The sequence below is a fragment of the Ochotona princeps genome, chromosome 8 (assembly GCF_030435755.1).
Source record: "Ochotona princeps isolate mOchPri1 chromosome 8, mOchPri1.hap1, whole genome shotgun sequence".
NCBI lineage: Eukaryota > Metazoa > Chordata > Mammalia > Lagomorpha > Ochotonidae > Ochotona > Ochotona princeps.
The window spans coordinates 28,116,697-28,142,768 of NC_080839.1; the positions used below are offsets into that span (position 1 = coordinate 28,116,697).

The 26,072-nt window shown below is 36.3% G+C and overlaps 1 protein-coding gene across 8 annotated transcripts in view; it reads right to left on the reverse strand.

The window, feature by feature from the left end:
• NRXN1 (neurexin 1) overlaps positions 1 to 26,072 on the reverse strand; it is a 1,084,317-nt gene that overhangs the window by 163,427 nt on the left and 894,818 nt on the right. For all 8 annotated transcript variants that reach the window (XM_058667775.1, XM_058667773.1, XM_036497757.2 and 5 more), the window contains one exon: positions 11,129 to 11,300. In XM_058667775.1, the coding sequence (XP_058523758.1) occupies positions 11,129 to 11,300 (172 nt within the window). The remainder of the gene's footprint in view (positions 1 to 11,128; positions 11,301 to 26,072) is intronic.

Genomic DNA, 26,072 nt, shown 5'->3' on the forward strand with positions numbered 1-26,072 from the left:
TTTCTTGTTGAAACAGACTCATTTAGACTACAAAATTACTTACTAAAACTTTTACCCACTCAGTGTAGTATCCATCTGTGAATCTTGATTTTTACTATTATTGCTTTGGAACGATAATGCTGCTTTTCTATTTCCTTCATCCTTCTGTGTTTATTAGTTATAAATCTGTACTTCTCTGTATTTTATTTTTTATGGATATATCTAGCTACTCAATATTTATTTGAAAGACAGAGATACAGAAATAGCATGATAGAGAGTGACAGAGCTAGCTTAGGGAGGGAGGGAAGGAGAGGATTTCCTAAACCATCATGGCTGTCTGGTCTGGGCCACGCCAGAGGCAGCTACTAGGAAACTCATCTGTGTTTCCCACATGGTGACAATGGCCCAAGGACTTGGGGCATCTTCCATTGCTTTCTGAAATGTATTAGCATGGAGCTGGGTCAGAAGTGGAACAGCCAGAATTGAACTGTTACTCGTTTGGGATATGATGTCAGAATTACAGGCAGCACCTTAACACATTGCACCACAATTCTGGACCCCAATCACTTATTTTTTATTAGCATGGTTTCATTCCTTATAATCCAATGCTACTTCTGCTTAGTTGATCAAATTGGTATAATTCTATCCACTAGGAGTTCATTCAGATTAGTTTCTGTGCTGTTTTGTTATACTAGACGTGAACAAAGCAAGGTTTGAAGTTCAAATGTAGCCTTCTATATACAGACACTGCAAAATATTCATTTGCCTACTATCTCTTGCTGTTGTTAAACTATGATAGCATACTTAAGTATTTATTACAGATCATGTGGTCCACAAAGTAAAAGACGAAAAATATTATCTGGCCATTTATAGTGGATGTTCGTTTTGAAATATTGTTCTTAAAAATCATGCGGAAGATCTTCCTCTCTGTCTCTCCTCCTCTCTGTATATCTGACTTTGTAATAAAATAAATAAATCTTTAAAAAAAAATCATGAACTATGACACTGGAGTCTGCAGTTTACCTGATACCAAAACAGAGGACAGAGGAGAAACTGATCAACTACCCCAGCCAAGTGTTGGCAGTGACTCTAAGGTGGACTATGTCAACCAGTGGATTCTAGACATATTTCATCGTGCTTGGAATGGCAAGATTGGCAGTAACCCAGAACCGCTGAACTATCAAAACCTCTTGAGCAGGACCCGCAGAGCATACCCCACATCGGGGATCCTGGAAAGGTTGGGAGGCTGGGTGTGGCTTCTCCCCTTATCGCCCTACTTCCTCCAGACACAGGGAGGAAAAAAAGAGAATATGGAAATGGTGAGCTCACCCACCTTCCTGTAGCCCTTGACCCTCATCACCCTAATCAACTATGTAAAACTTATAAAAAATAAAAGCAATTTTAAAAAATCATGAACTGTAGACAGCCACCAAAGTACATCTATTGGTCATATTTGAGGTTGTTTATAATTTAGGACCATGAATATTTTTTCTATATACATACTTTCCTAGATTAATTTATTTAACTTTAAAAATTGGAGACAGAAAGTGATTGCCAGTATTCTCCCAAACTGGATCAGACCTAAAGACTGAAACATAAACAGGAAGAAAGTGATGGTGAGGTAAAAGGTAAAAATTATATAACAAAATTATTTAACAAGTTCTAAAGTTTCTTGTATATTTGAAAGAACTTCACTAAGTGATTCTCAAAAGTCATGAAAAATTAGTTTCCGAAAATACGAGATTAACAATCATTTCTTGAGCTCTGCTCTTTCATCACCACGCTTTACGATCCTCAGAATCACTACTGACAGATCCACTCAAATGATATTCCCTAGAACACACTTTTAAGAAACTTTTTGTGCAGTGCACTAATGCTGTACTAATGTTAAGCATAGTATCAGTGCTCAAATATACATATAACAAGTATAATGGCATTCTTATAATAATGATTCAGAGAGCAAGTTTCCTAATTAGAAGTAGCAAAGATGGACTTATTCTATTAAATAAAAAAGAATTTGAGCTAATAAGGCTACATCCAGAAGACTCTGTCAGTGGTTTGAAAGATCATTATTAGAAGGTTAATAAAGAGTAGCTGCATTTCATTGGAAGCACATGTCATTTGGAAAAGAACGGTTTCCCTCTCATATGTTCATTAAATACAATTTAGCTTTTTCTTTACAATCTCAGCACTCTCAAATATCATCCAGAGAATTTCTGAGACTTAGGAAAAAGGACCTATACATAGTGTGTTCAAACCTCTAAAGTAATACGCATCATTTGGTGTGTAAGTACAGATAATCATTTTTTCTACATAGTATTTATTTTATTTCTTCACACTACTACAGTGGTACATATTCAAAAAAGGTAAAGAAAGACTGACCCATACCAATATCTCCAAGTAAAGAAAGGTAGGAAATTTTTGTATTCTATATAGGGCCTTTCCTAACTTTTCAGATTATTTCTGCTTTTCAACCATAATCACTTACTAATACTTTTTTTTCTGAGATAAAGAATGAACAGGACCTAAAAACAAAAAGTAATACCCTGCTAGAGTGAAACTGAGTTTTTGGAACTGCTTTAAGGCTGATGAATAACTATGCCCTGTGAGAATCTCATACAAATGCTTTTTTGGGGCAGAATCCCGATAGGAGACAGATGTTTTAGTTTCCAGGGCAAGAGAACTTCATGGAAATCACCACCAATAGGCTTCACTGGTAAGTTTCTAAGCCATGATCTTGGAAAAACTCCTATAAATAGATCAGCAATAATAAAACAAAATGGCAACTTACAGCTAAATTCTAAGACTTTGCTTTATGGGATGGCCCAGTTGAGCCTTGTTATTTTAATATTCTTTACTGTTCTTGTATTATGAAGCATGACCTCTTAGAAAATATATGTATGCATTGACACTATGATACCAGATTTTCTTATTTGCCTATACCTACAATGCCATGATACACTTAAATAGCAACATGTAAACTTGGAAGAGTTACGAAAGGACTATACTACCGTGATAAATGAAGGAAATGGTGGGAGGGGGAAATGAGATGGGAGCAAAGGGAGAGATAAAGAGGAATCCCTATACTTAGACCAATGTGTCATGGAAAATAATAACAAAAAAGTAGAAAATTAAATATATATATATATATATACACTAATAATTAAAGCCTAGAACTTCATCAGAAGAATTTCCCCTTTGTCAGAAAAATCAGAAACAAATACTATAGTTACCTTACACTAGCTGTAAAAACAAGTACTTAAAAAAAAAGCAGTTCTTGGGCCCGGCTCAGCTGCCTAGCAGCTAAAGTCCTTGCCTTGCATGTGCCAGGATTCCAAATGGGCACAGGTTTGTGTTCTGGTGTCCCTACTTCCCATCCAACTCTTTGCTGTGGCCTGGGAAAGCAGTTGAGGATGACCTAAAACCTTGGGAACCTACACGCACGAAAAAGACCCGGAAGAGACTCCTGGCTCCTGGCTTTGGATCAGCTCAGCTTCAGGCTGTTGCAGCCTCTTTTAGAGTAAATCAGCGGACAGGAGTACTCGCTATCTGTCTCTCCTCCTTTGTGTATTTGACTTTCCATAAAAAAATAAATGTCAGAAAATATAGAAATAAAAAGCAGTTATTTCAATTAACTATTAAACAAAATGTTGATTATACTTCTTAATCATTAAGAATAGTCACCAAAGTTCTGAAAAAATTGAAAACCAAGGAAGACAGAAGAGAGTTAATATGGGAAATCAGAGTGTTTAACCAATTGTACTAATGTAGCTACAATATTTGAAGCTTCATATTTCTAAGAGTAGGCAAGATTCACTTTAACAAAATGTGGATTTGTAGAAATTTAACTATGCCATATGGAAACCAAAAACACACAAATACTGTATGTGTATATATAGTATACACATACATATACACATACACATATATACAATTAAGAAATGTAAGTTATTTTAGCTAAAATCACTTTAAAAAACAATATTTTTACATTGAAGTTTAATAGACTAACTTAGTCAATCATTATGTAAGTACCCAGTATTGTCAAATGTTTATTATTGTGGGCTTTTTTTGTTGGAGTCTATTTGAAACTGGTAATTTACTTAAAGAATGAGCCAGAAATTCTGTATTTGTTTATCAGGATACACAGAAGAGTTACATTTTTATTGTCTTTGTAGAAAGAAAATTAAATCCAATCAAACATTTTTCTATAGGCATACTTTAAATAGAACATGAAGTTTCTTCTATTGAGATAGAATTTTTCTCCCAAATAATTCTGAAGTATTCTAATAGTCTAATCTTAATGGGCCATAGTTATCTACTTAATTTTACAACATTTCTCAAATGAAGTTAAAATATCCAGTGTCTAGTAACAAATAATGTCAGATGAAGAACTTAGAGAAAGGCATTAGCTTTGTGATTCTGTGGGTTAAACTAGCATCTGCAATACCAGCATCTCATATGGATGTGCCAATTTGAGCCTTTTTTGTTTGTTTCCAGTCCAATTTTGTACTACTATTCCAGGGAGGACAGTAGAACATACCCCAAGTTATGTTCTTGAGCCCCTGATGCCCATATGGGAAACCAGAATAAACTTCTTGGCTCTTAGCTTCAGCTTGGCTAAGACCTGGCTGTTGCAACCATTTGTAAAATAAAGCGGAAAATGAAAGACTTCTCACTAACCCCTCCTTTATCTTTGTCTCACCAGCTGTCTTTCAAGTAAATACCTAAGTATTCTTTTAAAAATAAATTTAGAAAAAAACCTACATTTTTGCAACAAAATTCTTCTTTAATCCACGTTATTATTAAATCTTTACAAAATAGGTTTTAATAGTGGTGGTGAGATGCGTTATCATAAAAAAGAGTTGACCCAGACTAAAGCTTAGGAAAAATGTACCAGGACAAGTTGGAGCGCTCACCTGGCGAACTCTCTTCGTCTGGATTTGTGTCAGACAGTACAACAAAGTGTGTACAGCTGGTGGACAAGTATCTCCTAATGGGGTTTTAGTTCTGACTTTAACTAGTAATCTTTAGTAAAATGGTCCTGAGTAAATCAGCTGTCCGCACCAAGTCTCCCTTTGCTATTTGATAAGTAGAAGAGAGAAAATGTGAACTTGGAAGTTTCTCCCCTCTTTCAAACGTTCTGACTGCAAGTACGGGAGTAAAGGCTAGGTTACACACTCACTCAAAACATAAAGCATGGAATCTACCTACACATCAGTAACAATGTAGGAAACTCAGACTGACTTAAACATGTAGTTAGTTGCTGATAAGCTGAAATTAGGGGCCAACTACGTGGGTGTGCTGGATGACATCACATCCCGGCTTCCGCCCTTGCCCTGACATCTGCGGAGGGAAACCGTCCACGGGAGTGAGCCTGTCTGGCCGCTTTTCAGATTCTCTGTCTCTCAAATGAATTAAAAACAGAATAATTTGATCGATTAATCTAAGGACAATATGTAGAAGTTAAAGCGCAGTAATCAGCATGGTTTCCAGAAACCTGAAATATTTTACTCACTTTCTTTGAGTAAGATGACAAAAGCTAATACTTATAAAATTAAAAGGAATTTAGGGGGAGAGAGGGAATCTCAGACTCTATGGAATTGTATCATAAAATGAAAATTAAAAATTAAAATTAAAAAAAGGAAAATGAACTTAAAGGGCGAAAAAAAGAGGAGCTGGCACTGAGAAATAGTAGGCTAGTCTTCCAGCTGCTGCACTGGCATCCCATATGTATGCTGTTTAGTGTCCCAGCAGCTCCATTTTTGATTCAGTTTTCTGCTGATGGCCCAGGAAACCAGCTCTGCACCCCTGTGGGAGACCCAGAAGTGCATAGCTCCTCGCTTCAGATCAATTAGCTCTAGCTATTATGGCCATCTAGGGAATGAACCAGCAGAAAGAAGAGCTTTCTCTGTCTCTCCTTTTCTCTGTGTAGTTCTTTCTGCCTTTCGAATAAAAATAAAATAAATATATTTGAAATATTGAGAGCTAATATCTGTAAAATCTTCTTGCCAAATCTCATGGTCATACTAAAGTTTTACTGCCTGCATGTAATCTTCTCTGACTTTTCCTCCCTTTAAATTGTTTCATCTCCTAAGGATTCAGTGTCATATCATTCTAGAATGATATTTTCTTTCCTTAGACTATAAATCAATTAAACTCTGTACTACTAACTTTGACAGTTAACTCAAATTATTTTAAAATTAAAAGTGGTCTGAATTCTTTTGATTTCCCAATCAGACTAATTGTTAAGCAACCAAAAACCATTTGTTTGACTTTTCCAATCATTCCTACAGCAGACTTTCAGTTCGTTGGTTTCTAATGCCAACTAGTGACGTTCCACAGCACTGAACTATTCAATAATTAATGGTGAAGAGAGAAAAAAAAGGAAGTGAGAAAGAAAAGGCAAAAGGAGCCTATTCCTCCCTTTATTCAGGTTTCTTGTACTCTCCATCCATAGTCTTTAATTTCTCATTTCGTTCTTTAATGCTTTATCTCTTACACACAGACTGCTTAAAAGCTTCTTAAATTTATTCTGTGTCTGTTTCTTGCTGCTAATCCTACTAAATCAGCACTACTTACAAGATCACTACTTTCTTCATAATCTTATTGTATCAATCATTACAACATATTCTCTTTTTCTTTGGAATCTATTTTCAATTTTTGATACATCATGTTCTTAGCAAAGTATTATATAATTTCTACATGTTCCCAGGTGGTATATTTTTAAGTAGAATATTTTACTTATCTCTATAAGCAGATTCTTTTTTTTAAGATTTTATTATTATTGGAAAGCCAGATATACACAGAGGAGGAGAGACAGAGAGGAAGATCTTCCATCCGATGATTCACTCCCCAAGTGAGCCACAACGGGCCGGTACACGCCGATCTGATGCCGGGAACCAGGAACCTCTTCCGGGTCTCCCACGCAGGTGCAGGGTCCCAAAACTTTGGGCCGTCCTCTCCTGCCTTCCCAGGCCACAAGCAGGGAGCTGGATGGGAAGTGGAGCTGCCGGGATTAGAACCAGCGCCCATATGGGATCCCGGGGCGTTCAAGGTGAGGACTTTAGCCGCTAGGCCACACCGCCGGGCCCTCTATAAGCAGATTCTAAGCCTGGCGTGCTCCTTTTATGTAACATTCATCTTTTTAATTAATTGTTCACCAGATGTTAACAGGAATAAACCAACTATTTAACCTTAGGAGGATAAAAGCCATCTTTGGCATGCTGTAGTTTGGAAGTGAATTCAAAGGTTATTCTTCAAAGGTAACTGTTATTTACCTAGAGCAACCTAGAGTCTGGTAAGCAAGATGATGCAAGGTTTTGTGGATTAATCTTACCAGAGGAGCAGGAGGTCTATTTTGTTGAGAATGAAAATTTTGCTATGTAACTATAATTAGGGACAAATCAGAAATTAATGATGCGTTATGTTTTACAGCTTTAACTGGTTAAACAAAGAAATGGGTTTTTCAACTTTAAATGGGTTGCAAAATATAAATCCTGTACCTTTGTTCTGTGCTCAGAAAAATAATGAAAACCAGGACTTCTATTCATAAAATTCAATATTTATTCTGGACTGTGAATTGGTAGTTAATATGAATATTTTCTATACCCTAAAAGCATAAAACCTACCTCTACTAATAAGTTTGTCTATGAATGCCTTCTGGACAATTATAGGATAATACGATTGGTCAATGCATCAGATGCTTTTCATTAAAGGTATAGTGTCGCCACCAGATGAATTGCTTCATATAAAAGCACTTACCACAAAACCCCATTATGGAAGGTTAAGTGCTACAGTTAATTACTAATTTCAACACATATTACCTGTATTTTGCAGTGCAGGCACTTTAAAAAGAACCAACTATAATCTGTTGGTTCCTGCTTCTCTGATTATAGGACTTGGTGGTAAATGCATTAGTCCAGCTGCTTTTCTAATGAATAATAACCAACGTATTAAAATAAAAATAGCCACAGCACCAACTGATATAAGAGACATACACCGCAATTGGCTACTGAATGCATATTTAAAATAATTTTGCTCTAAAAACTTTAATATTGATAACATAAACACTTTACAATTTGTATTCAAACTTTGGGGCATAGCATAAGGTTGCAGATAAATTTCCAAGTAAAAAAAAATATTCTCTTGGCTTTGTCCCTAGTCACACTGGTAAACATACAGAATATATTATTCACACTGATAAAATTTCTGATGACACTTACATATTGACCATTAACTTGTTACATGTATATTTTGGAGTTCTTATATTTTCTCTGATTTTTTTCTCAGGGTGGACTGTTTTTTTTTTTCCTTTTCCTAGAACACATTCCTTAGAATAAATGCTGCTTGGCTCTCTCTTAATTTATTATGATTATTGAATCACTTCTTGATGATTGGACTTCTGGAATGCTTGACTACATATTAAAGGTTCGATTTAAACTATTTCTAAAGATGTTCCCCATAATTATTCAGATATTGTCAGTTTCTTATTTTTCTTACAGCTTTGAAAGATTCATTGGAAAAATAAATTTATGTCAAAAGAGGGAAAAAGAGTGAGAAGCACTTCAACTGAGTGGCCCTCTTGGAAACTGACTGGGTCAGGCCTAAATCAGTCTGAAACTCAACCTAGGCCTCACAAGTGGGTGCCGGAGTCCCAAGTACTTGGGGCCACCTTCCAGTCTTTCCCACGCACATGGCAACAGGGCACTCTATCAGAAGTGTGGCAACTGGCACTCAAGCAGGTCGCCCTATGGGATGCTGGCACAACCAACCATTCAGCTTTAAATATACTTTGCATTATGTTTCTTATTCTGAGCATCTATTTAATTGGCAAATATGATATCTGCACTAGACTATTAATCAAGAAACTCCTAAAAATCTTTTTTTTTAAATAATTAATCAATACTACCCCAGTATCAGTTAGCAGTATTCAAACTGGAAATGAGTCTCCTCCAACAAGACAGGAGCTGTATCTTTTTAGCAGGACATTCATTACATGTTACCTGGTTCATGTACAACTAGAACATTACTAATCACATTTAAATATCATAAGACTGTGAGACACAGAAATTTCAAAAAACATAAAATGTTAGCAAAACGCATCAGAAAACCTCATATTGACCGACTGTGCTTGAAAAATGTTATAGTTTCCTCTCAGACATGTAGTACACATACTAAAATAAATTGTAAGCATTGATTATTTTAACTTAGTTTAACCTAGAATTTCTGAAGCTAATTATAATGCTTTTTTATTTCATTATGCCCCATAGTTAACTTGTACTAAACTTTAAAAGTTTTCAGAAATGAGGTTGATCACTGTTGATAACTGTGCAAAATTTAATAAGAGAGTGACAGATAATTATGAAACAAACCTAGTCTTCAAGACCTAGCCTCTACCTTGTCAATACAAGAGGACTTATTTTACATATCTGCAGTTCCGCTGTACACAGATGACAGCATTCCCTGACAGAGGCCTAGACGCCCGCACCCACCCATTATACCTTTCCAGCATCATTTACACTTCAGACCTGGCTAATGCAGATTTAGGAAATACATCAGTTTATTTTTCTATAATTCCACTGTAATTGTAGTTTTTTTTACCAGCATATTTTTACTAAGATTTCAGTGAATGCAGTGACTATAAAACACTGTGTATATATATTTAACTTGCTTTACTTCCAGATCTTCAATTTCTTCATCTTATGATAGACAGTAACAGGTGGTAACAGAATAACTATGTTCACATAATTGCAGTGTATAACTATAAAATTCTCAAAACATCAATTTGCCAAATATTTATTGAGTGTCCAACCTTTGCCAGTATTATAAAAGGCACTGAACACATTAATGCGCTTGTGTGTTGCTGCTGAATTTTGCTATATTGCATTTTTTTCCAATTACATTTTATCCAGCAAGAATTTCTGGGGCACCAGGCTTACAGAATAACTTGGCACTAGGGCTTGAGAATGAGGAAAAATATGGATCAGAAACCAGAGGATTTAGACATTTTATTCCTCAATGGTGACTCAATATTAGAGAATATGGATACTTAGTTAATAAAATAGTTATTTCAACAAATTCTACCTGATCAGAAATAATCACAGTACTGGACTTTAGATAAATAATAGTTGTCATTTTTCTTGATCAAAATTAAATTTTATTTTATACATTTTCTTCATATTGAAGGCTAACTTGTAGACGTTTGAAAAACATAGCTATATATAAACAGAAAACAGAAAGGAAGCTGACACGTTTGGTAGCCTATATCATACTAAAATCTAGATAATAATTGCAGTAAAACATCTTTATGTTCCTATCAAGGATTCTACTTTAAAATAACTCATGTCATTAATAATTGTGAATACATGCAACTGCAGGCAATATTGGTTTGTATTTCTAAACCACCCCATTTATTTCTATAGCACAGCACTGACAAAGCTCATTAGCAATGAATAAGGTCATTCTTCTATTATCAAAACAGTTGGCATTCACTTTAGAGACTTAAAAAAAATACACCCTCATCCAACACTCTTCAAGAGACTCCATAGTCCTATGCAGGTGAAAATAAAATTTCCAGACATCTTCTCATAACTGCTAACTTACTGCTGCCGTTCCTTATTCCCCCACTTGTGAGCCTTTCCAGTGTTTCCACTGTACCTGCTTACTCTTAATATTTTTTCACTCTTCAGATAAAGTGTAGTAGTAAAACTTCCCTTAGTTTTAAGTTTTAACTTTGTGTTACTTTTGACAAAGCCTTTCCTTCATTCAAAGGCAAGGAGCTAATATAACAATCTTAGACATAATATGACTTTTATGTGTGCATTTTTCTGGTTTCAAGGATGTCCTAAATTTTGTAAATGACGTGCACCTTCAAGTTTTCCTGTAAAATGCTATATATATATATGTATATTTATATGTATATATATATAATATAGCATATAATATAATACAATAGCAAATAATATATATATATATATATATTAACCAGAACAGTTTAGGACATCATTACATTCAAATGACTCTACAGTCCAATAAACACTTGATGAATTCTCAAAAATCCACATTTTGGTGAAACGAACGCAAAACAGTGCTTTGTTTTCCGATTTTTTTTTTCAGAAAATCTTCCCCAGACACACATTCACTTGCTTACCTGCAGGATAGCGCTCAATCACTGGCCAGCTGTCCACCTGTAACGTGGCATTGCCACCACTCCTTGTGAAACGGACCACATGGTATTTCCCATCATTAATGATTGCATTAGACTCTTCAATGGCGATGTCATCTGTCCCAACATTAAACTTAACTCCAATTTTTCCTTGGTGCTAGAAGTGAGAAGAGAAAGAATAAGAGTTGTATTAACTTGTTATGATTAGTCAACACTTAGTAACAATTGCCTACAAACCACGGTTCAAGTACATGCTTTAGACAATAGCTTCTTTCCTTTTATTTTATTTATGAAAAAGGACAAGTGGTCAAAGCAAGGTTCTTGACATTTGAGCAAATTGGGCACATCTCTCATGAATATTGATATTCCAGAAGACACATTTTCAAGGGAATTTTGCTGCCACGTTCTTCCTGGAGTTTGCCTAGAAGGACTTCCTTTCTTACAGCTCCTTTAATTCCCTCTCCCATTTCACAAGAAAAATGAGACTTGAAATGATTCCTTTTTAATAACTGGTGAATCAGAGCAATGAAATCTGTTTAAAGCCATTTGACAAATGTTCATACTATAGAAAATCATTCTAAAGAGGCTGCGATGCACAATTACGTAATGAGTAATTCCTTAGTCATTGTTCACAAAACCATCAAATCCTAAGAGTCTGAGCCCTTTTCAATTTCCTTATTTTAAAGATGATATGATATATGATGATACAGGAGGGTGCAATGGCTTGTTCAAAGTGGTATACCTTAACAGAAACATACCAGCACTAAAATTCAGTTCCTTTATTCTCAGATTATGTTTAAACTAAGGTGAAGCAAAGAAGTGCTTGTCTAAAATCAAGTCTTTCTCTAAATGATGCAAAACAGCTTTACAAGTCATTCAAAGCACAAAATTCTTGCTGTTAACTTTAGAATTTCGTAATACAAGCTGGCAAAGAGAAATGCATGCTTATGTCCTCCGAGAAGCATTCTCTAATAGCAGGGCTGTCAGCTCCATCATGAGCTCGGCAGCTTCGGAAAGCATTTGGATTTGCCCTTAGTCAAGAGCACAGAATACATGCACCACAGGCCCTTGTCAAGTCCACAACCTCAAACCATCTGCAGCTCGCCTCTCATCAGACCTCTGTTGAGAGGAACAACATGAGGGGCGTGGGGTTGAAAGGACACACTCTCTATCCTTTACTGTAGAGCTTTCAAATCAGAATATTAAAAACCAACGGTCCCAGGCTCATTCTTTGAACCTTTGCATTAAACTGGGCAGCAAGAGTATGACATCAGCTCACAGAGATTCCGTAAGAGAAAATCTTCTCTAGAACTGCATGAATTGAAGGAAAATATTCAAAGTTGTTATTTGTGACATTGTCCGCTATCTCAACTGTAGACATCCTAAAGGTTTCTGCTTCCATAAACCTCACTACAATCATTCTTCACAGGATTTCTTTTTTGTAAGAAATGATTGTGTCTCTTATTTTTTTATTATTTTGATTGCTTTAGGCTGATGGAATTTTAAAAAAATTCCTAAGTTGTTTCAACATGACACTCACATTCATTTAATAAACATCATACCTCATAAGGTATTCAAAAATTTTCCTCTCAAGTTGTATTGTGTTTTAAAAAGATACACAGTGCATTCATTCAATATTAACTAAGCTAGTGAAAATGAGAAAATAAAAATTCTATTAAAAGGAGAAAATACTGAGTACATATGAAAACATATGGATCAAAATGAAAATCTAAAAGTCTTCACAGATTTTTAGATAAAATTTCCATTTTTATTAGAATTCTGTTTATCACCTGAATAAGAAAAAAAATGAAATGCCTCTCATGACATTTATTTACGAGTAAGGTTCATGGGAAAAATGATGGAAATAAGAGTAAGTTTAGGGGAGAAAAAAATCTACCAAAATCTTACGTAGCTACTAAGATTGTCCTATTCACTTAGACTCTGAGTTTTCTAATAACTGCATATACTCAAACATACTGTCTTCAGTACTTTATAAACATGTATGCAAATAACACTCCCAACACTTCCACAATGGAAGTAATATCTTTTATCTCCATTTTACAGAGGAGAAATTTGTACAGAATGATTAAGCAACTTGACGAATAGGGTTATGCAGCAAAAGAAAAAGCTGTGCTATAAACCCAGACAGTGTGACTGTGCTGTCACCCATTAAACTGGACTGAATGCAAGATCACCCGGCCATTTCAAAACTGTTGCTGACAGATTGGGTAAATTCAACTCTTCTGTGCCACCAGGTTGACTTTTTCTGCTTGAGTAGGTACACCCTGGGGTCTTACATTATATTTGGAAGCTAAAAGATCTGTATCAATCAATGTGTGCTTAAAATAATTTCATAATGGAAAGTTAGAAAATGATGTGTGAGTGTAATCGAATGTTAAAATAGATTTTTTTTGCAAGAGCTTCAACAGAGATCTTGAGATGAAAAGATAATAAATCAAAAAACAGACTGTTTCTACTTTACAAAATGAGGTATATGATCATTTCAGACAGACTGGCAAAAGCAAGAACAGTTTTTAGGGCCCTGAATTAATTACTTCTTCCCAGTCTATCAAAAAGGTAGAAAAGCCAAGAAGAGATTCTTAATTAGAAGACTTAGAGAGAATTTGGGATATCATATGATTTGGGTATACTTGAACAGTGGGAGGTTACTTTCACATTATCTCAAGTATAGAGGAAAGGGACTTTAATGGAATATCATAGAAACCTTAATATGTATCTTCTCAGAGTGCTCAAGGTAGTTAACAAGCTGGGATTTGGGTATATTTAAAAATATTCAAAAGTAGCGACTGTGGGTGGCTGATGCCCTGGTGTCAGGATGAAAACATATTGCTGCACCAGGGGTCAATTTTGTGTCTGTGTTTCTGAGGACACACAAGACATGAGCATCACTCAAGGACTGTGGGCTAGAGAGTCAACACAGAATTGTGCAACAGTTTTATTCCACTTAAAGCATAGGCCTGCATGGTGAAGAAAACTCTGTAAAAAGAACTTCAACTTGCAGTGATACTCAAAGACTGAAGGCAGGAATCCTGTAGGACCATCTGAAGGAAATACACTTGCCTACTTCAAGGGAATCGTGGCAACAACAACAAAATTTTTCTAATGATGTGTTCCTGAGCCCTAAGAATCTAATAAAAGTCTCCAAAAGGTATCCCTCGAGAGCTTTATGCACAAGCCAAACTCAGCAGGATAGTTACTAGTATATTAGATCATATCCCACCATTACTCTTTTCTACCTTCTCCTACTAGGTCCTTGGAGGAATGATGCAGGAGCAGGAAACAAAGTTAGTCAAGGGAGTAAAAGTTCAACTGAGAACTTTCAGGAAGCCAAAACCCAGATAATGCTGAATAAGTTGTAAGTGCTTATTGCAAATAAGTGAACTGAAATTATTTTCTCATGTTTAAAACTGAACAGGTAACATTTTTATTATTATTATTATCCAAGAGGGAGCAAAGAAGTATTGGGACATTTCCTGAACTCCCATGGGAGTCAGAAAGAAATATTCCGCAGAAGAGATTGAAATTCCTATGGTACTCTAGGAAGCACTGCTTTCAACTCAGAATGTAAAGATGTTTTTGACGACTTGGTCGCCCATGGACTTAGGGACGTCTATTGTACATACATTCCTTATCAGGACAAACTGACTCACGTTCTGCACGCTTTCATATAGACTAAATAGTCTATTCTCATCTGAGTCCTACTGACTAAAGAGGTACAACTTCTGGCAATGGTAATGGTATAAAACCTGAGCCAGACTCTGAAATAAGAGCCTTTACATCATCCTTATGAATTCCTGCACCACGGGAAGCAACAGGCCTATTTTCTTGGATATAGAAACCTTCAGCTTTCATAGGTTTTATTTATCCCCGTACAGATACATAAACAGTTAAGGAATGATGGGGGGAGGGTCTGTGACACTTGGAGAGCTCTTGATTTCCAAAGGATGATCATTCTGCATTGGATATGTTGATTTTCCTCACTTTACGATATACTGGACATCTCACGGATTCAAACTCAGAACAGAATTACATATCACCAAAGCACAATCAAACAATTCAAATCTTTTCTGCTCTTTCCTAAAATGCATCAAGGTCATGAAAAACATTTTAGTGTAAGTGATAGCCAAAGGATCATTTCCCGTGAAACAAATAACTTGCAAACACATGTAAGCAAAAAATATTTATACTGAGCATATTTATAGGTGCAATATTTATGATTCTATCCCCAAATTGTAAATATTCTCAAAACATTCTCATGTTAAAGGATAGCAGTCATTTCAATTATATAAACAATAAAACTTGCCCAGTTTCTTGCCAACAGATAATTATAATTTAAAGGGATTCATTTTAAATTCTTATTCTCCAGGATTAAACATGATTGTCTTGTCAAATTCTCATGAATATTGCATTAGCAAAACCAGCAGCCATTCCCCCGGACCTGCACTGATCTCCCTGTATTGTATCTTCCTTGAAATGAGTAACCGGCTCGCAGGATAATTTCAAAAAAATCTACTATGAGAATATCAGTAATGAGGCATTTATAATTTAATGAAGTCTTTCCGTGGATTCATTAAATAAGTAGTGACAAAGGTAATTATTGATTTTTTTTCACAAAAGCTCATTCCTGAATAAAGATTATAATATTACACCAAGTGAAAAGGAAAATCATGAAATATGACACCAGGAAGATACTTTAAAGCTCTAGCAACTGGCATCATAGTCATCAGATTCTTTTTCAAATAACATACTCATTTGAAAAAAAAAAAAACAGTTGAAACATGGCTGAGGTCTTACTTTATACTGCATATCTTAGACATATTTCAACATTTAAGGAAGGTATTTATATGATATACATGGATATATTTTAATCTATGTGCATGTAAAATAGAAAAATCAGAATAGCTAGCTAGATAGATAGATTTAGTATATACATGGAACACATGAGTTTACACATACTGAGGTTGTTAAACAACTAAATTGAACTCAGCTATTGCTAGGGAAAAGGCCAGTGAAGAAAAAAATGAAAAAAAATGTTTACTCTTTATTTGTTTACAAGATTTATGTAAAGTAGCACCTAAGAAGCTAAACAAGCATGCAACTCAGGGGCAGGGATATAGACCGGCACAGAGTCCTGCTTATGCTTTATAATCTTCCATCAAACAACCTGATGTAGACCTGTGATCCAGGGCCCAACTTTGGACACAATTCAAAACTATCTTCAAATGCACGCCCTGGTTGTACTCATTTCAGAATCCAACTTACTTCCACGGTCCAAATTTGCATTGCTCATTGAAACCAGAGTCAGGCTGAATGCACTCTTTTGCTCTTCCAAAGATTAATCCTTACCAGAGAACAAGGGTTTTAAGGCAAATGAGGGACTCTGGGATGTGCATTCACTATTGCTAGAACAAGCAACAGAGTAGACAGTGATGGAAAGCTACCTGCTCTCCCACTTTATAACAGATGCCTTGGGGCCCAGCACAGTGGCCTAGTGGCTGGGGTCCTCACCTTGAACGCACCAGGATCCTATATGGGCACCAGTTCTAATCCTGGTTGGCCCCATTACCCATCCAACTCACTGTTTGTGCCTTGGGAAGGCAGTAGAGGGACAGCCCCAAGTTTTGGGTTCCTGTACCTGCAAGGGAGACCTGGATGAAGTTTCAGGCTCCTGGCTTTGAGTTGGTGCAGCTCCAGCCACTGAGGTCACTTGGGGAGTGAATCATTAGACGGAAGATCTTCCTCTCTGTTTCTCCTCCTCTATGTGTATTAGACTTTGCAATATAAAATAAAATAAATCTTAAAAACAAAAAAAAAGATGCCCTGATCCAGACAATTAACCCCAATACATTTCCAACGGAATGACTTAGATGTAATAATGGCTGTTTGGAATTGCTTACCAATTCATAGTTATTATAATGTCAACAGGTGGTTTAGTTTGGTTATTTTGACCTGGCACCTCTCCTTCCCCTTAAAGCACCATCATTTCAAGAACAAGAAGCTCCTGCTGTACTCTCCCAGACAATTCACATTGAATACTATCTGTTTCTATACATTCAGTTAACAAATAAAAATTGAATACGTAATGAGAATCCTGCAATGTACTATGTGTGAAGGATATACAACCATGGAATGTGTGCTTCCTGCCTTAAGGAAATGTCTTGAACTAAGAAGGTAAACCATGCATGCAAATCTAACCACAGATGAATAAATGGAGCTGCACAAGTGCACAGGAGGCAGAAGTCTGAGGGTATCAGGAAGATCCAACTGCATGTCAGCAGTATGCCAGCAACTGGACAGGTATTACACTACTGACAGTATCCAAGACATAACCCACAAATATGAAAAAAAAACAAGTTCCCTCTATTTTCCACCCTTCTTTTCAGGTACTAAACACCAAATTGATCACTCATGGCTGAATACTGAGCTATACTCAGTATATCTCAACTAAAATATCCAAGAACACCTGAAAGTTAAATGTCATCAATTCTGTCAATTAAGAGTGTTTTATCTATCCCAAATCACAAAGTTAGTAAGTACAGGCAATGGACCCCAACCAAATAGGTGGCACTCTCTCCCAGAGAATGAGTGTGTAGCTGTGCCAGTGCTGCATAAAACAGTCCTGAAGCTACAGCCTGCGTAGAGGACTTGTCCAGAGAAAGGGTATACAGAATGTGGTCTTCTCTGTGGCAAGCTAGGTATCTGTGTATTACAGCTCCAAACCACAAGGAACTACAAATGGGAAAGAATTTGAAGCCACCTGAGAAAGATCTCACATGGGGCTAACACATTTTCTAAATAGCATTTTTATTTCCAAAACAATTGTTCATTAGAGAAAGTATATCCATTCTAGTATGTCTCCATGAAATTCTCTTTGTCCTGAGTATGTTAAACAGAAGTTGCAAGCCGGGGACAGTCCTCTTTTGCACGGTGATACAGAAAAAATTCAGTGACCCTCGCCTCTTGTGAACAACAGCCATCTCCTTAAGACCTTGAATTCTGTTTTCCCTCCACTGAAACAATGGCAATAACACAGAAGTACTACTTTTTAAATGTGTAACGAATGTATTCCATTATGAAGTAAACTCAAGAACTTGACATTGACTAGGTGGATCCTGAAACTGTTGATTTTTCACAAGTAGTCCTTCTGCTCTGGATACTTTGCCACCTGGTGTGGTATCACCATATATTTCTTGGGCTATTTCATCTCACACTCACATTGGCTCAATTTAAGTTCTGTGTGAAGTGCAATGACTCGATGTGATCAAGCCTGATTCTTAGTGTTATTGTTGTTTATTCTTTTGACATTTTACTATTGCCAATTTTAAACCTCTTGGTTGGATATTGAAATAGCTTTGTTCACATTATATGGCCATTTAGGAAACTCTGCAATAACCATTGTGTTCCAGGTGTTGATTAAAACCATAACCTTTGGTTTTCTGCTGCTCTCTGAATCTGTGTATTTGGGCCATTACACTACTCATTACTTCTACCAGGCACTGGACAGGAAAAGGACATCCCATTAAATCATTACATTGTTGGCATTTCGATGTAAAAATGGTTTTCTTATAAAAGATATTTGGGATTAGTTATGCATTTCATTTACTTGTGTATCCTGGGACCACCATTTTCACAGAGATCTGACTTCATAATTATAGTCTGACTCTAAAGTTCCAAATTTCCAAAGCATAAAGCCCAACATTTTTCATACAAATAGACAAAAATACTTGGATAGTAATTCCACCCTCTGCATAGTAAATGTTACCTCTGTAATGTGGTTGTGGCAAAAAAAATTAGTTTTCTTATTTAAAAAGACACATTGGAAATATCAAGAGACAAATGAATTAATTTTAATAAGCTTTTGGCGGCAGGGCGGAGCTAGGACTATAATCCCATTCCCAAGGTTCTCTCATGGCGTGCTTACCCTGAGGGAAGGTTGCTCTTGGGCCTGGAAAAAGCCAAAGATTCAGTCACTACCTTTTGGCAGTGGTCTTGGCCTGCTGAGTCCCCAGTCTTGGATCTGGCCTGGCAGGGGAGCCCTCCACATCTGCCATCTGCCCCCAACCCTAAGGCCCCGAATCCCCTTTCTCTTTCTTTTTGACTTGAGGGCCAGGACTACCTATCTGACATTTTTAGAAAAAGAAAATGTGTGCATTTGGCCACAGAAATGCAGACACCGAAGGTTATTTTCTTGAGAATCAGCGGTGCTCTGCTATTCCTGGAGTGGTAAGTAATAATTCCTGTAGCCATTAAAAATAAATTCATGCTATGTGTGTCATTTTGTCACAACAAAGTTTACAAAAGGGAATATTGACTTTCTAAGGTTGAAATTCTCAACGATTATGACCTTTCTTCATCTTCATAAAACAATAATACTGCCACAAAAATAATGTCAAGAAATATTTATTAAATATAATAGTTTCAGTGCATTAAAAAAAACCACTTCTATTCTCCATGATTCATTTATGTCACAAATGTGTGCTGTTGGTTATATGAATACATGTATATATTCATTTTCCTCAACTGCATGGTATTCTGACATAAGTAACAGTAAAACAAAACATTGTAACTATTACTGCATGTGAAGGTTTTAGTATTTTCCAGAATTACTCATTTATTTATTCATTCATTCAAAAACAAAAACTCGTACTTTTTCCTACACACCTGATAATCTGGTAAGTTCTGAATCAAATGTGGTTGACAGTGTGAGATGGCACTGCTGCCGTTATAAGGCTTTCAGTTTAAGACTTTATACGTTACAATTTATATTTTCTGATGGAGCACAATAAATGTCTAGGAGGCAAAGAATCAGGAATCCCTACAGAATGCGAGTGGTTAAGCAAATCTGCTTTAAGCTGAAAATGAAAAGAAATCAATAATACATGAAAAAATTTTCTTATCAGATGAAAATAGTATGTGCACAGGCCTGAAGCAGGGAAAATATGCGTGTACGTGACAGATGCTTTTATTTACAAATGCAGCTGCAGATATAAATATATTAACTCTTTATACAAAAATGATATTCAAATTGCATGTAAATACCCACAGGTATTATCTAGAAAATATGTCCAGGAAATAAAATTGGTTATGGAATTACTCAAACAAAAGCTAAACTGTATCATTTGTACAAATAAAGGAATTGAAAAATAGTTGGCTAAGCACGCTAAAATGCAATCTAAAACTGGAAAATTGTTGATATCAATGTGGAGCCTAACAGTATGCATCTTAACATTTATCTAATGGTTCCTATGTGTCATTCATCAATGTGCTTCATGAAACGCAATATATGAAACACTTTCTGTATCAACAGGGACTCACATTTTGCAGAAGTCACTTCCACAATGTCAAGAAAAGGATTCATCATTCTATGCTTCTATTTCAAAGCTAATGTTTAGTTCCTTTGTGGAATGGAAATGTCTTGTTAACTCATTTTTCTAGAGAGTCCTTTTATCTCAAGATGTATCAAGAGTTCTCCATAAAATTTCTACCTTAGAAATACTGTTTGAAATCGCTTGACTAGTTTTTCAAATATTTTGCAAAAATTAGTGGAAGAAACAAAACTTTTCACCTAGGACCCTCTTACCTTCCTGTTACCTGCAAGGGCAGGTGGACAGATTTCAATATCTGTGTCTCAAAATGCAACCTATTATGAAGTGATCAAGTCACTTCAAACAAGAAAAAAATCTTCATCCAGTTCAAATTATCAAAAATTTTTGAATAATTAAATCCAACATAGATTTGTCCTACAATTTGACCAAGAATGTTGAAGGCAAACATACACAGACTGTTGAAACCCAATTTGTGAATAGCTTGGACTTCACTTGAGCATGAGTAAAGATACTTTTGTTATTGCAATTATTGGATGCCATCCCTTCTCACTGCTCATCCTGAAGAGCCAGAGGATCTTTGGAGGAGACATATGGATAATGATAAAGGAATAGATACAGTCTGAGAAATAAGTGAGCAGAACCAAGTAAATGGTTATTAACCAAAGGAATACGTTTCTAATTTCATCATCTCTCCTTCACTGGTCTATCACATCAGCATTTCTATGACTGTACTATATTCTATTTTACCGCAGAACATCTGCTATTCTTTCTACCTTGTTAAAACTCCCCTTGTCTTCCCAACCCAAAACTATCAGTCCTTTATATTTTCTGGAGGAAAGAACCTTGAGAGCTTTAAGATGGACATGGGCATCAAATCTGCTGAATCAAAGTGTAGCATTTATTTAAAGATGTGTGTTCATGAAATAAAAAATCATTAATGGTCACCCACCGGAGTACCAAGTATTTAAAAGTCTGGGCTGGAAATAAGCAAAATAATAATAATAGAAAGAAGAACAAAAACAACAAAAAATTGTCCCTCTTTCCTTTGATGAACAGAATTCTTTATGGACATGGGTCAACCTTAGTGAATCTTTAGTGTTAAATTTCAAAGTGAAACTTGCAAGCTATGATCTCACATCTCACGTGGTCCCCACTAAACACATCTACTTTACTGAAATTAAGACAAGGCAAAGTAGATACTTTCACTGCTTTCACAGTAAATGCATGATGGAGATGATGATGAGGAAGATGATAGCAGATGTCCGTGCTATGTGCCAGATACTGTCTTGAAGCACTTTATAATACATAATACATAATACATAAATATAAACTAGTATTTCCATTTAGATGAGTCTCAAAGTCTCATAACTTGCCCAGAATCACATTTTCTTACAATTATAAGAATGTTGATTTGGTCGCAGGCAGTCTGGTTCCAAATTTTGTGTGCTTAACAATAACACAGTTCCTTTCAGGAGGTCCAAGGTATTATAAAGAAATTATAGTATATATGTTATATTTGTAAGCCTCTTGAAAGGAGAAGCTGGTATTCTAACTATTGTAGATATTGAACAAAATATCAGTTATTTGTCAAAACTCCTGTCTTTAAGTCCTTTAAGTCTATTTTCCAGCCTTTCACTCAAAATACACTGAGTGTCTTTAAAAATAAAAGTAGCTACTTCTCTAAAGTTACACAGCTACAGCATCAATCTGATCATTCCAATCAAAGCCCTACTATGTTCCAAATTAATGTCTTTTCTACCATATTCTGTTACCATATTCTGCAATCCTTCCATTCTGTACGCTCGTCATAACCTCTTGGAGGTAGAAGTCACATCAGCATACCATGTGGCTTCGAATCCCCCAGCATTTATGAGTTTAGACTACTGGCGAACTTGCCAAGCAGAGCCCAGCAATCTCCTTTTCTGAGACATTAATTCAGTCCACAGTTACTGTTGGGTTAAATAGTCACATGCATTAGGGCCAAGACAGACTTTCCTGAAGTTCAAATGCACTGGGAACAGAAATGGAGTACAATACACTTTAGAGCCTTCACATGTGCGCGCGCGTGCACACACACACACACACACACACACACACACACACATTTACCTAATTTTTTTAACCTCATTTTTTACCTTTATTGATATTTGGGGAAAGTGTTTGAGTTCTTAATCAAATACAATAAGTACGTCATCAACGTAACAAAGTCAGTAGTGGAGTTTCTTACTAAATAAAATTTTTGACTATAACAAGCATATAAATGAGGGATTTTGTTGTGGGTTTTCAATGTTAATAAACTAGGAATTGAAAGGCAAAGACAAACAATTTTCCAGCATTTTAGGTCTTTCAAAGGGCAAGTAAATATGGATCTGAATTTTGAAATTACTTTGGTTGTAATTAAAAAAAAAAAAAAAGCCATGGCAGGGACTGGCTTTGAAATGCCTGCAATTCCAGCATGTCATTTGAGCACCAATTGTAGTCTAGGGCTGCTCCACTTCCCATCGGACTCCCTGCTAATACCGCTCAGAAAGTAGCAGATGATGATTCAAGTAATGTGGTCCACAGGCACCCTTGTGGGAGACCCAGATGCCTGGCCCACTCCTGGCTGTTGCAGTCACTGGACTTAGTATTCAGAAGCCACATAATGTCTGTCCCTTCTCTCTATAACTCTCTAACTAAATAAATAAACCTTCAAAAGTTGCCTGTTGATTTGGAGGGCAGAGAGATACCATCCATCTGATGATTCACTTCTCAGATGGCCAAAATCAGGAGCCAGGAATTTCTCTTGAGGCTCCAACATGAGTTGCAGGAACCCAGGTAGTTGGGGCAACCTCGGCTGCTTTCCCAGGCCGTTAGCAGGGAGCAGCACTGAAGGCAAAACAACTGGGACCCCAAATGGAACCCAAACGGGATGCCAGTATTGCTGGTGGCAGCTTTATCTACTATGTAACAAGCCAGTCTTCATAATTTTTAAAAGATTTATTTACTTTGATTGGAAAGTCAGATAAACAGAGGGGAACAGAGACAGGGAAGAATATCTTCTGTCTACAGATTCACTCACCAAATGGTCGCAACGGCCAGAGCTGAGCCAACCTGAAGCCAGGAGCCTGGAGCCTCCTCTGGGTCTCCCATGTGGGTGCAGGGTCCCAAGGCTTTGGCTGTCCTTAACTGCTTTTCCAGGCTTCAAGTAGGGAGCTGGATGGGAAGTGGAGCTGCCGGGATTAGAACAGGTGCCCACATGGGATCCTGATGCATTCAATGCAAGGACTTTAGCTACTAGGCCATCGCACTGGGCCTTGGTCTTCATAATGTTTTAAAAGAATATTGAATAGTCCTGTTACATGAAATTTTTAAATAATTTAAAATAAGTGGTATAAGCCATACTTACGTAATACAACATTGTAATATAAAAACAACAGAAAAAAGTTTGGCTATCTGAAACAAACAACAAGAAGAATCTGTTTACTGTAATATTTTGAATTCCTTAGTGTCAAATTGTTATTTTAAATGTTGTTAGTTTTATTTCTTTTTCTATCCCATTTAACCTCTTTGTAATAAACACTATTTTAAAATTTTCCAATGAATGTATCAAGTTTTATATTTATTTACAGATGTTTTTCAAATTTAGCCTCTTATTTATTGTCTTCTTTCTAAGTCTAAAAGCATAGACCTAGTAGTTAATGGTATATTTTTAATTTGAGCTGATTATTATGAATATTCTGAGTATGATAGTTCTAAACGAATGTAAACAATCATAAAGATACCATTGCTGTGCTGGAAAATGATCGACTACAACCCCCAAAAAAGGAAGAAAATAAGAAGAAAAAAAGAAAAATGAAGAAAAGACAAACACTTTCTCATCAAGCAGCATGCTTTTATGTCAAGAAAAACAGAAGAATATCAGCTCTGGTTTCACTCCAGCTAACAACTAACAAGTAACAATCTATGATCAACTCACAGCATTTAGCAATTGTATTTGTTGATAGATGAATAAGAGGCAGCAAGCATGTAACTGAGGACCAAGATGCAAAGAATGCGAACCCTGTACAATTGGTTTGGTACCATTAAACTTTTGATAAACTTCCCTAGTCAAAATTAGGCTGTTAAATGTTCCTTTGAAGTAATGATAATGCAATTTTCTGCTTTGGTTAATTCTATCAGCTGTCTTGAGCTTTGCTATCACAATATTTTATACAAGGAAAAAATGCATAAGAGAAAATTATGAACGGAATTACATGATACATTTAGAGTAGTTTCTTAAAAACATTTATGGGGCCATGGCAGGTTAAGTCTCCATCTGTGGTGCCTGTATTCCATATGGTTGATCCTTTGAATCCCAGCTGCTCCATTTCCAATCCAGCTCCTTGCTATTGGCCTAGGGAAGCAGGGGAGGATGGTTCAAAGTCTTCTGGCTCCTGCACCCACATGGCAGAACTGGAAGAAGCTCCTGGCTCCTGCCTTCAGACCAGCCCAGCTCTGGCTATTGCAATTTGGGGCAGGGGGTGGGGTGGGGAGAAACAGCAGATGAAAGCTCTCTCTGTACATTTCTCCTCTCTCAGCAACTCTGCCTTTCAAATAAATAAGTACTTTTTTTTTCTTTTTAAAGATTTGCTTATTTAGTTGAAAGGCAGAGTTAGAGAGAGAGGCGTGGAGAGTGAGTACAAATGAGAGAAAGATGGGTCTCCCATTTCTGGTTCACTCCCCATATTGCTACAAAAGACAGGGCAGGGTCAAGCCACAGTCAGGAATCAGGAGCTTCATTCAGAGTGGCAAGTGTCCAATCACTTGGACCAACCAACTTGCGCTGATTTTCTCAAGCAGCAGGAACAAAAACTGGTGCTCATATGGAATGCCAGCCCTGCAGGGCTAGCTTTGCCTGCTATGCCATAATGTTAGCTCCTGCCTTTAGTTTTTAAAAGTATTTCACAGATTTAAACAGTCTCTTCACATTTTATTTTTAATAGATTATTGAGCTAAAGTCACAATGTTGAACCTGAGTTATAGCAGCTGAACGATTTCCATATTTTTCTATTTTTGTTTTTTTCAATTATTCCATAATGACTATTCTGGCATTAACACAGACCACCAATAGTTACAGCAGAAGACTTACAAATATAGATATTAATATGTATATTTTATATGTGAAAATAAAGTATATATATATATGATTAATGCATATACTATGTGAATATTCATCCTATAAGATTAATTGGATATATTACGCATGATTGATATAACATATGTAAATATGCTATACATATATATGTGAGTAAGCATATGTTATCTGAATTTTGATGCAGTATTTAGGCAAAAGTAGGCAACACTGATATTCTCAAAATAAGTTCTCCAGAAGGTAAGATGTGAGCCCAGTTTTACAGTTCAGCCGATTATGCCATTGCCTGCAATGCCAGCATAAGATATTACTAACAATTTCAGTCCTGGCTGCCCCTCTTCTGATCCAGCTCTTTATTACTGTGCCTGGGAAAGCATCAAATGAGAGCCCAGGTACTTGGGCCTTTGCCGCCTTTCCAGCTGATCTAGATGAAGTTTCAGGCTGCCCATTTCAGCCTGGCACATCCCTG